This window comes from Empidonax traillii, unplaced genomic scaffold (assembly GCF_003031625.1).
Source record: "Empidonax traillii isolate 1590-97213 ecotype Southwest subspecies unplaced genomic scaffold, ASM303162v1 scaffold132:size1788729, whole genome shotgun sequence".
Lineage (NCBI taxonomy): Eukaryota > Metazoa > Chordata > Aves > Passeriformes > Tyrannidae > Empidonax > Empidonax traillii.
In genome coordinates this window covers 413,786-424,502 of record NW_020955325.1, presented here as the reverse complement: position 1 = coordinate 424,502, position 10,717 = coordinate 413,786, and the positions used below count along the sequence as shown (strand labels likewise).

General features: G+C 50.9%; 1 protein-coding gene and 1 long non-coding RNA gene across 2 annotated transcripts; one reads left to right on the top strand and one right to left on the bottom strand.

Annotated features, from left to right (window-relative positions):
- Nucleotides 1-3,270: 3,270 nt before the first annotated feature.
- On the bottom strand, nucleotides 3,271-5,664 carry LOC114057412. Its single transcript, XR_003571218.1, has 2 exons — nucleotides 5,295-5,664; nucleotides 3,271-3,497 (listed from the first exon to the last, which is right to left on the bottom strand). It is a non-coding gene; the product is annotated as an uncharacterized LOC114057412 (long non-coding RNA).
- A 427-nt stretch (nucleotides 5,665-6,091) lies between these two features.
- Nucleotides 6,092-9,662, top strand: IRF2BPL (interferon regulatory factor 2 binding protein like). Its single transcript, XM_027883665.1, has one exon. The coding sequence runs from the start codon at nucleotides 6,699-6,701 to the stop codon at nucleotides 8,916-8,918; it is 2,220 nt and encodes a 739-aa protein (XP_027739466.1). The 5' UTR covers nucleotides 6,092-6,698; the 3' UTR covers nucleotides 8,919-9,662.
- The last annotated feature ends 1,055 nt before the right edge of the window (nucleotides 9,663-10,717 follow it).

Below are 10,717 nucleotides of genomic sequence, written 5' to 3'. Positions count from 1 at the left end.
TGTATGTATACATTGATATGGTATACATGGATCTACTCCCATTTTTTTTACTTCTCTGTTTTTCTGAACAATTGCTTCTTACCTTGCCTTCCCATTACAAAAAACATTTATACTGCCAAATATAAAATAGCAAAAATAGCCTGGAAGGTGAAAAAGAGAGAGAGAGATGAAAAAAACCCCGGAGCAAAGACAATCTCCACAAAATCGCGAGTTTCTCCACAAAACAAGGAAATTCTAGAGCCTCTTTTTCAGCTTGCAGCTATCTTTGGCTGCTGCTTGAAGATTTGACTTAATTCACCCAGGCAGTAGCGTCTAAAAGTAATACACCAAGACAGACAATTTTGGCACTTAGTCTCCCTTAAGAATTTTACCAACAGTCTTTTTAAAGAAAGTAAATGATCTTTTTTTTCCTTTTGGTTTCTCCCCATAGCTCATCTTGATATGTGCTAATAAAAGAAACTGCTCCCCCTCTCACCATTATCCTCTGTCCATATCATCCTTCTTTCAATAACAATGTTAATCAGCATTTATAACATGGCTTTGGAGAAAAAGTGCTTTTGGTCTTTTCATATGGCCTAGTTACAGAGGTAAAGGAGGTTACGCCGTGTGAAATAAGATAGTGTCAGGTTTTTTTCCTCTTTCTTTCTCTTTCTTTTCTTTCTCTTTTCTTTCTTCCTCTTTTTCTTCTCTTTTCTTTTCTTTTCTTTTCTTTTCTTTTCTTTTCTTTTCTTTTCTTTTCTTTTCTTTTCTTTTTTCTTTTCTTTTTTCTTTTCTTTTTTCTCTTTTCTTTTCTTTTCTTTTCTTTTCTTTTCTTTTCTTTTCTTTTCTTTTCTTTTCTTTTCTTTTCTTTTTTTTTCTTTTTTCTTTTCTTTTTTCTTTTTCTTTTCTTTCTTTTTTCTTTTTCTTTTCTTCCCTTTTCCTACCCTCCCTCATATTTTGGAAAACACAGCAAAGTTTTGTTCAGTTCTCAAGTGTTATTAATCACTGGTGGAGGCCAAAAGCAGGGATATTTTTCTTGGCAGCACGTTTTGATAAACAATCTGTGTATGGGGTGAAGGGAGGGAGGAGCCTGTCTTGCTGGTAACTAAGCTAATGTTTGGCAGATTCTTAACTGTCACAAAAGTGCAAGTGGCTCTCAGTGGGAATAGCCTTAAAAAATGTACCAATTCAGTTGATTCATTGTTGTTGATTGTTTACTACGTCCAAAGGATGTAAGATGAAAACAGGCCAAGCATAAAGTAAAAATAACAACAGTGGAAGACCAAGCCTCTAAATATCCCAGCCTAAAACATGCTGCCCAGCCTCTAGTCCTCTGCGGAGTGATCAGAATTAATTATAGGTGTCTTATTTTGCACTGTAAGATTTGGCAAAGGTTAATGTACAGAAATCTAGGCTCCCAGGCAGGTTTTCAAACCTCAAAGACAGTTGTAGGAAAATCATTGTGGTGTGGGTCTCAAAGAGGGACCACTCACCGCTTTCTAGGGCAGAAGCAAGAGGCTGGTGTTGCAGGGGGACAGCAGACCTGCCCTCGGCTCCACGTTCCAGCACCAGTGTGGAAATGGGACCATTAAAAGCGGAGGAAATGATAGGCAACATCCATTAAGAAATGTGTCTGCAAAGGATGGAAGGAAGGAAGGAAGGAAAAGAGTCCTAGGTGGGAAAGCAATAAGCTATGTATGTCAGCAAGGCTCACTACCTGAAGAATGGTAGGAAAAAACCAGAATTATAATGAGATGAGAACTGAAACGATAAACAGAAACACGTAATTACACTCCTATTCTTTGTAACTGAGTGTTTTGACACTTCCTGGCAGCTCCTAGTAGAAGACAATGTTGTTTAACTTTTAATTTGACAAAATTATGCAACTTCTTCCTGAAGTGTTTGTGTTTTGATTTGCTGAACACACTTGCTTTATCACGGAGTGCTCTGTTCACTGCTAATCTCTGCATCGTTTTGAAGCCAGTGATTTGATTGTGATGGATTTTATTTTATTTGCTATTCTGAGGTAAATCCATGCTCTCGAGAGTGTGCTTCCCTTCTTGTTCAATTTTTTTCCAGCTGTAGCCACTGTTTTGACCAGTAACAAAAGAGCAATTTCTGTAGGTGAGTGCCTACAGAAGAACCAACTACTGCGACTGCTGCCAAAACTTTGTAAAGTGAGCAGGAAAGAGTTAAATGTAGTCCCAGGCTGTGAGCATTTACAGTCAGACCAGACCATTCATTCCCAAGCTGCTGAGATCATAGGCTCCTAATTATTACTGCTGGCAAATTTTGGGGCTGTCCTATATTCTGCATAATTAACACTGGACTGCTGACCAGTAATCCACAGTACTCCTCTCTCATTCAGATCAATGGTAACCCCCATGTTTTGGGACCTCACGGCTGGGAATGGCACAGAGTAGCGCCTGGGGTGCAGCCAAGCACCTGGGTTTTGTCACTTTGTCCTTCATGGTGTGTTGCACCCTCTGCTTCCTGTACCTGCTGGTGGCACTGGGAAAGGTGCTGGCTGGCTCCTGCATGCTGTGTTATGTATGTTCATTTTGATTCCTCCATTTAAATCAAAGCTTCACCTGCTGTTATAATATTACACAGACTTGTATGTGCACGTGTGTACTTCCAAATAAAGACAGTAGTAGGAATAAAGAGAAAGGGATTATCGGATGGCAATATTTATCTTAGGACTGCAAGGAAGAAGTTAGTAGATTTAACTTCTGATGGTGAAAATTATATTCCTTGTCCCTTGGGACTGCTGGCAGGTTGTAAACTTCGGGTAATCTCCCCAGAATCCCTAATGCTGCATCCACAGTGTTGACTTGCGTTCCTGCACAAAAAGCAGTGGCTGGGTAGCAACTGTTCACGGCTGCAGCTCCGTGCCTCCTTGCGCTCTCCTCCACCTCATTAAACAAGCTGCTGTTTGGGGGGTTCTTGCACTATTTTTTGTTTGCTCGTTTCTTTCTTTCAGTTAGCCAGATTAGACACCTGAATGGCTTCATTGTTTGGGCTTCCTCTTTGCCTCCTCCAAACGTAATATTAATTCCTGGATTATTTCAGAGCTAAATAAACACCAGGCGTGTTTAGTATAAATCCATCAAGAGCGATCTGGATCACTCCTGCCCCGCCACTCGCATGGCAAAGAGCAAAGGCAGAAGGTGAGCAGGAAAGCATGCTGCTACCCTTGCAGGGACAATGCTGCCATAGATGGGAGCTTTGTTACATTGCCACTGTTCAATCTATTTTTCCTTACCAGATTAGATTGATACTGACAACTCGTTCCCTGTGAAGGTGCCACGACGTGGCATTTATTTGCATTTACATTGCAGTTCTCTTCATCAATCAGCTTTGCAGAGATCACTGCTGCTGCTGGCCATATTGTTGCTATGCTGACACTTCATCCTTAAGTGCCGCTTGCGTAATGGTACAGTACATGCCCATGACCAAAGTTTAAATCAAAGTTTAATCATTACGGAAAGACAAACATATTTCTGCGACTGTGTATCCTGCAAGTAAGAGTAAAAGCAGTTTGGTCGGGTCACAGATGTTAATCTCTCCTCTTTTTCTATTCAGAAACTATAAAGGGAGTTGACAGCACCTGTAAATGGTTTTCTGAGGCTAGATTATATCTAAGGTGATTATTATTTACACCCACTATAAAGACTGCTCTTGTGAGCCAAGAAGTCTGTTCCTGTGAGGTGAGTGTTACCAAAAAAAGGGCTTTCTTGCAGGAGGATTCAGTGGAGCGAGAAGACAGGGTGAGGGGCGTTTCAAGCTCACACGGATTGCCTTGTCATGTCTTGGGTTTGTATAACCCAGGGACTGAAACAGTTGGAATATGCCGCAGTTCTACATTCCCAGACACATGGGATGAAGGGAAAGCTTCAGCTCTGTCAACCTGACTTTTTTAAGCAGGGGCTGACCTTTTCCCGCAACCCAGTTCTGCTCCTCATATGAAGATCAATACGGGACAGTAAAAGGATAGGAAAGGAGCTGACCTGCCAGTATGAATCAGAGGGACCACATGCTTGTTTAGTCAAGTAAGGACATACTAACATAGAAATCCTGCAGCCATTACTAAACCATTGTGGCTGGAAGCAAAGACTTTTAGTTTTACCAGCTTTCATGTGCCATACTTCTGTGAAGCCTCTATAATGTCCACCGTGTAGGTGTGAAATTTTTAAGTGTGAAATCCACTCTCCTTTAGCGCACTTCTTCAGCCAATCTGCGTATAGGAGACTCACATAATTCAAAGACTTTTCTGTCTCTGTTCACTGCTTCTGCAAGCTTCCCCTGAAAAAGAGTAATTTTGTCAGAACTGATTCTCTAACTGTATCATCTGGTCCAACCATTTTTGTAACTTCAGAGTGTGCATTTCATTAAGCCTTCCCTGTAAACTAACTCCACTCATATACATATCAAATTCGTTTTCCAGCTTTATAGATTATAACCAGACTATAAAATGTTTTAGATAACTAAAAATGGAAATGAGATGTATTGGCGATACAAACCGAAATATTTAAAGCAACCTTTTTTTACTGTGTGAGTTCTGAAACGTTATTAACCGAATAGAAAGTATCTTTCCTGCTCGGTGCTGCATGGCTGCTGGGCGTGCGTATGTAAGGGAGCCGTGGCACCATGCCATAGAAACCCCGAGTCCCTTTAAAGCACACAGGGAAACCTGTAATGGACGGGGTTTTCGGCGTTTCTAGCAACAAAGGAATCAGGAAGAGGTACTGAAAGAAAGAAACCCATGCAACACAGCCCAGCTGGGAGAGGCTCGGCGCTCCCCCGCCCCTCCGCGGGCACCGTGCACCGGCTGCGCGCCGGGGACGCGGTGCCGGTGACCGCCCGCCGCGCAGCGCGCCGGGTCCCGGCCGAACCGCGTCCCCGCAGCGAGAGTTTATTATTCTTTGGACACGAGCAGCGATGCGGATATTTGCAAAAACAGCCGCCGACTGCAGCGAGAGCAAAAGCGGGCTGTGCAGAGCCCCTCCTGGTCACCGCGGGCACCGGCGTGGCCGCGGGGCCGGGCGGGGACCGAGCAACTTCGCGGGCGGGAGAAGGCAGGCTTCGGGGTTTTTTATTTTGTTTTCCTCCCAGTGCAATGAAATCTCGGCTTATTTGCATGAGTCGAAGTTGTTTTGAGTGATTTGCCTGTTAACAGCGTTATGCAAATGTTAACTAGATATTTAAAGGGGGAAATAGAAGAAGAAGAAGAAAAAAAGCCGTGTATTCTCACAGCGCCGGGGAAATCCTATGTCCCTTTGCATTAGCGAGATGAGATCACAGCAATTACTCACCTGCCTGGCCTCTCCTACACCCTTGAGCAACGCACAGCACTAGCTTTCCCAGCCCAACCTTAAACACTTGGCAAATATGGCCGATTTAAACAAATCAAAAGTGGAAGAGCTTCTGATGCAGTCACGGGCTTACAAAAACTGTGTCATTCTGTCACTGGGATCACTGAAAGAGAAACACGAAATCGGATATTAAGGCGGGATCCCCCCATTTGCCTCAGCAGCCGGAGCGCACGGGAATCCCACCGACAGCCGCGGTGGCAGGACGCCGCGCAGCCGCCACGGAAGCAAAGCGGGGCGATTCGCGGCTTTACAAAATCCCGAAAGCGAGGCATCAGAACTTAGAAAGCGCAGTCTAGGCGGGGGGGGGAGTGGTGGGGGGAGGAAAAAAAAAACCCCAACAAAAAAAACACCCCCCATTCCCCCCCCCCTCCGCACCACCACTGTGCATGCGCGCCCTGGCCGCGGTGCCGCGGCGGGGGGCCGGCGGCGCGGCCGGGAGGAGGGTGAGGGCGCGATCTGGCGTTCAAGTTTCCAAACATAGCCGGCAGCGCGGGCTGCCCGCGCCCCGCCGCGCTCCAGCTGCGGCCACGCCGGGGAGGGGAGCGGGCAGCGCGCCCCGCATGCGCGCCCCGCGCAACAAGTGGGCTCGGCGCCGGCGCGGGGGGAGGGGAGCGGGGCGCGGGCGCTCGGCGGTGACGCGGGGCCCCGCCCGGGTGCAGCCGAGCCAGGAGCGCGGCGCGGAGAGGGGAGGGGCGGCGCGGCGCGGGGGGAGCGCGGCGCGGCGGAGGGGGCGCGTAGCCACACGCGGCGGCGCGCAGCACCCCGCGCTCGGACTGCGAGCAGCGGCGAGGATGTGAGTGAGGAGCAGGCGGCGCCGCTCACCACGCTGCTGCCGCCGCCGCTGCTGCCCCCGGGCTGCTACAGCTCCGGCGGCGCTTGGAGAGGCCGCCGCTGCCAGAACCGGACAGCTCCGTGCGGGTGCCCCTTTTTCGCTCGCGGCGGCGGATCGGCACGTACCGAACTGCGAGCTCACGAGGCAGCCGTGGCGGGTGGAAGGTGACCCCCCCATCTTCCTCCGTGCACCTCCGCCTCCTCCCGGAGGAGGAGCAGCAGCAAGCGGAGAGCTAGAGAGCGCAGGGAAACAGAAACGGCTAGAAGGCGACCCCCACCCAGCCCCCCGGAGGAGCAGTGGAATCGGTTCCCACCCCACCGGGGCAGCAGCGGCAGGACCAGGTAGAAGAAGCCGTCTCTGGCAGCAGGAGCGAGTTAAAAGCAGGCGATCCCCCTGCTGAAAGGGGCAACAGGATCAGGTACGGAGAGCCACCCCTTCTGCAGCCCGGGGGGGAAGACTGAACCAGCCCCTACCCCGGCGGCAGCGACAGCAGCTCCCCGGCCAGCAGCACCATGTCCGCCGCGCAGGTGTCCTCGTCGCGGAGGCAGTCATGTTACCTGTGCGACCTGCCCCGCATGCCCTGGGCCATGATCTGGGACTTCACGGAGCCCGTCTGCCGGGGCTGCGTTAATTACGAGGGCGCCGACCGCATCGAGTTCGTGATCGAGACGGCCCGGCAGCTGAAGCGGGCGCACGGCTGCTTTCAGGACGGCCGCTCTCCGGGCCCCCCGCCTCCGGTCGGCGTCAAGGCAGTGACGCTCTCCGCTAAAGAAGCGGCGGCGGCGGCAGCGGCCCAGCAGCAACTCAACCATGTGGATGCCACCTCGAAGGCAGCCTCGGCGGGGCTGACCCAGTCCAGCATGGACCGCTACGGGCTCAGCGCCGCCGCGGCGGAGCAGCGCAGCCGCTTTGAGTACCCGCCGCCGCCGGGCAGCCTGGGCAGCAGCCACGGCACCCGCCTGCCCAACGGGCTGGGGGGGCCCAATGGCTTCCCCAAGCCGCCTGAGGACGGGCCACCGGAGCTGAACCGGCAGAGCCCCAACTCCTCCTCCTCCTCTTCCTCCTCCCGCCGCGGGGCGCACGGGGGGCTGGTGTCCGGCCTGCCCCCGGGGGCCACCGGCGCCCAGATGAACGTGCCCCCCAACCTGCTGCCACAAACCCTGCTGAACGGACCCGCCGCCTCCGGCGTGGCGCTGCCCCCGCCGCACGGGGGCCTGAGCGGTCGGGGCGGCGGGGGTCCCCCGGCTCCCTCCGCCTCCTCACAAGGGGGCACCTGCGGTGGCGCCGCCGGGGGAGGCGGCGGCTCGTCCTCCGAGGCCTGCGGCAAGCGGCCGGGCTCGGTGTCCAGCAGCGACCAAGAGCGGGAGCTGAAGGAGAAGCAGCGCAACGCGGAGGCGCTGGCCGAGCTCAGCGAGAGCTTGCGGAACCGGGCCGAGGAGTGGGCCAGCAAGCCCAAGATCGTGCGGGACACGCTGCTCACTCTGGCCGGCTGCACCCCTTATGAGGTGCGCTTCAAGAAAGATCACGCCCTTCTGGGTCGCGTCTTTGCCTTCGACGCCGTCTCCAAGCCGGGCATGGACTATGAGCTGAAGCTCTTCATCGAGTACCCTAGCGGCTCCGGCACCGTCTTCTCCAGCGCCTCCGGGGTGGCCAAGCAGATGTACCAGGACTGCATGAAGGACTTCGGCCGCGGCCTCTCCTCGGGCTTCAAGTACTTGGAGTACGAGAAGAAGCACGGCTCCGGCGACTGGCGTCTGCTGGGAGATCTGCTTCCCGAGTCGGTGCGCTTTTTCAAGGAGCTGGTGGGCGCCGACATGCTGCCGCAGCCCTACCTGGACGCCAGCTGCCCAATGCTGCCTACGGCGCTGGTGAGTCTCCCGCGGCCGGGAGCCGGGGCCGGCGGGGCGCAGGGCACGGCCGCCGCCTCTAGGGGACCTGGCGGCGGCGGCGGCGGCGGCGGCGGGGCGATGCGCAAGAGGAAAGCCTCTCCCGAGCCCTCGGACTCGGCCGAGGGGGCTCTGAAGCTCAGCGACGAGCAGCAGCGGCAGCAGTGGATGGCCAGCCAGAGCGAAGCGCTCAAGCTCACCATGTCGGCCGGGGGCTTCGGGGCGGTGCACGGCGGGGGCCCCCCGCCGCCGCCGCCGCCGCCCCTCGGGCCTCACTCCAACCGGACCACGCCGCCCGAGTCCGCCCCCCAGAACGGACAGTCCCCTATGGCCGCGCTCATGTCGGTGGCCGACACGCTGGGCAATGCCCACTCGCCCAAGGACGGCAGCTCAGTGCACTCCACCACGTCCACCCGCAGGAACAGCAGCAGCCCTGTGTCGCCGGCCTCGGTGCCGGGCCAGCGCCGCCTGGCCTCCCGCAACGGGGACATGAACCTGCAAGTGGCCCCTCCTCCCCCCAGTGCCCACCCCGCCATGGACCAAGTGCACCCCCAAAACATTCCGGACTCCCCCATGGCCAACAGCGGGCCCCTGTGCTGCACCATTTGCCACGAACGCTTGGAGGACACCCACTTTGTTCAGTGCCCCTCTGTGCCCAGCCACAAGTTCTGCTTCCCTTGTTCCAGAGAGAGCATCAAAGCCCAAGGGGCAACTGGCGAAGTCTACTGCCCCAGTGGAGAGAAATGCCCCCTAGTAGGTTCAAATGTGCCTTGGGCATTTATGCAGGGCGAGATCGCAACCATTTTAGCTGGGGACGTTAAAGTGAAAAAGGAGAGAGACCCTTGAGTAGGAAATCCAATCCCTTCAGACTCCTGAAGATGTAGAATTGTGAATATAACAAACTGCAAAAGTTAGTCTTATGTATAGACATTATTTTCGTCGTATGTTTCTATATTTTGAAACAAAGGTATGTACTCTTCTTCATTTGAAGGATAGAGCTGGTTTTTGTTAAACAGAATATAATATTGTTTGGTTACTACATAATACCTGTTCTCATTTCTTTGGCAGTGTGTTGGCTAGGTACAAAGTTAATAGCCCTTAGCGATTACCTGCTGCTGGTGTGTATTTTTGTAAATGTATGCACTTCTCTGAAAGAAGAAGAAAAATACAAAAAAAAAGACAAAAAAAATTTTTTTGCCAAGGCCAGTGTTGATGCCTAAAAAATTGCTACAAAAATGGTGACAGCTTATGTTTTACAAGCCCTGAGTGTTAGTCTGTCACTTTATTTTTTTTGTTTTTGTTTTTTTTTTTGTTTGCAAAACGGTGGGGTGGCTCTGGGGGGAGGGTGTTTTTTGTTGCAAGTTTGTAAGGAAAATGTTTCAGTTTGTTTCTATTGATCTGAACGTTTTTAATCTTCATGTGTTTTTTGTTTTTGCTTTTATTGATGCACGGATGCTTTTGAACAGTAGAGCAAAATGCTGTACATGAAAAACATGCTCTGTTTGTCCTTTATACATTTCTGTAGTTAACAGAACACTGTAATGTGCCTTGGAGCTTAGTAAATTGTAATAAATTCAATTGATATTAATACTTCCCGAGTAGTAAGTTTTATTTTTCTCAGAGCTTAGGCAGCATGCGCAAGCCATGTTGCCTTTTAAAGGTCTCCATTATACCAAGAGCCTGCAGTTCGTGGTGATAATTGTGGCACTTGTACGCATATTTTCACTTATATGTAGTAAGATGATGATGGTGTTATCAAACTTATCTAAATCTTGGCACTGTGCCTATTTACATTTCACCTTTAATGTTGCAGTAACGGTTGCTGACTAAGCATTTTCTATTTACTGTTTCTGCATCTCATTTCCTCCTCCCTTCTCCTCCCCCCCACCAGCTCTCCAGCTGCAAGCTGTTTGCAATACAGGATGCATCCATTCCCTGCGCAATTTCATAAGGCTTGAGATTTGAAACGAAGCCCTCTTTCACAAAAATGAAACCCACCCTAGCATCATGTGGTTAATAATTTTAGCTGATTTTAAGAGCTGTTGTCAAAGTTCGACATTAGCCGTAAACTCTTGGTAAGGCAGGACAGAAGCTGAGCACTGCACAAAAAAAGGTAGCATGAAATAGCTTCTGCAGTTGGTGTTGCAGCTGGGGGGTTGCTAGCCGGTTTAGGCACTGGCTTTTCATAACTTCAGTTGGTGAACAGTTCAGGGGCTGCATTGTTTTTTCAGAGGAGGAAGCTTCCTTAAAGCACCGAAGGGAAATGCTTTCTTTTGGGCAACGATTATATATGATCCTTTGTATAATTATCTATTTTGTATGAGATTGGCATTTTCTGGAGATAGGGAGCAGTGTAATGCCTGTTAAGTGATCAATAGGCAAAGTAAATACACAGGCCTCATGGTAGCTAGAAAATGCAAACAAACCTAATGTGAACTTTGTTCTTTCCAGTGAGGCAAATGGAGGAAAGAGGAAAAACCCGAAACAAAAACAGCAGCACTGCAGAAATCCTTTGCAGTTTGACCAGCAGAACATAGAGCTGTTCCACATGGAACAGTGTCATAGGTTACGAGCTCTTAGTTTTATTGAATAATAAGGATTCCCAAAACCCCATAATTGTGTAAAGGGGAAAAAATCTGAATGGC

Excerpts from the sequence above, each read along its gene's own strand:
- IRF2BPL (XM_027883665.1), top strand. The coding sequence starts at position 6,699 with ATGTCCGCCGCGCAGGTGTCCTCGTCGCGGAGGCAGTCATGTTACCTG.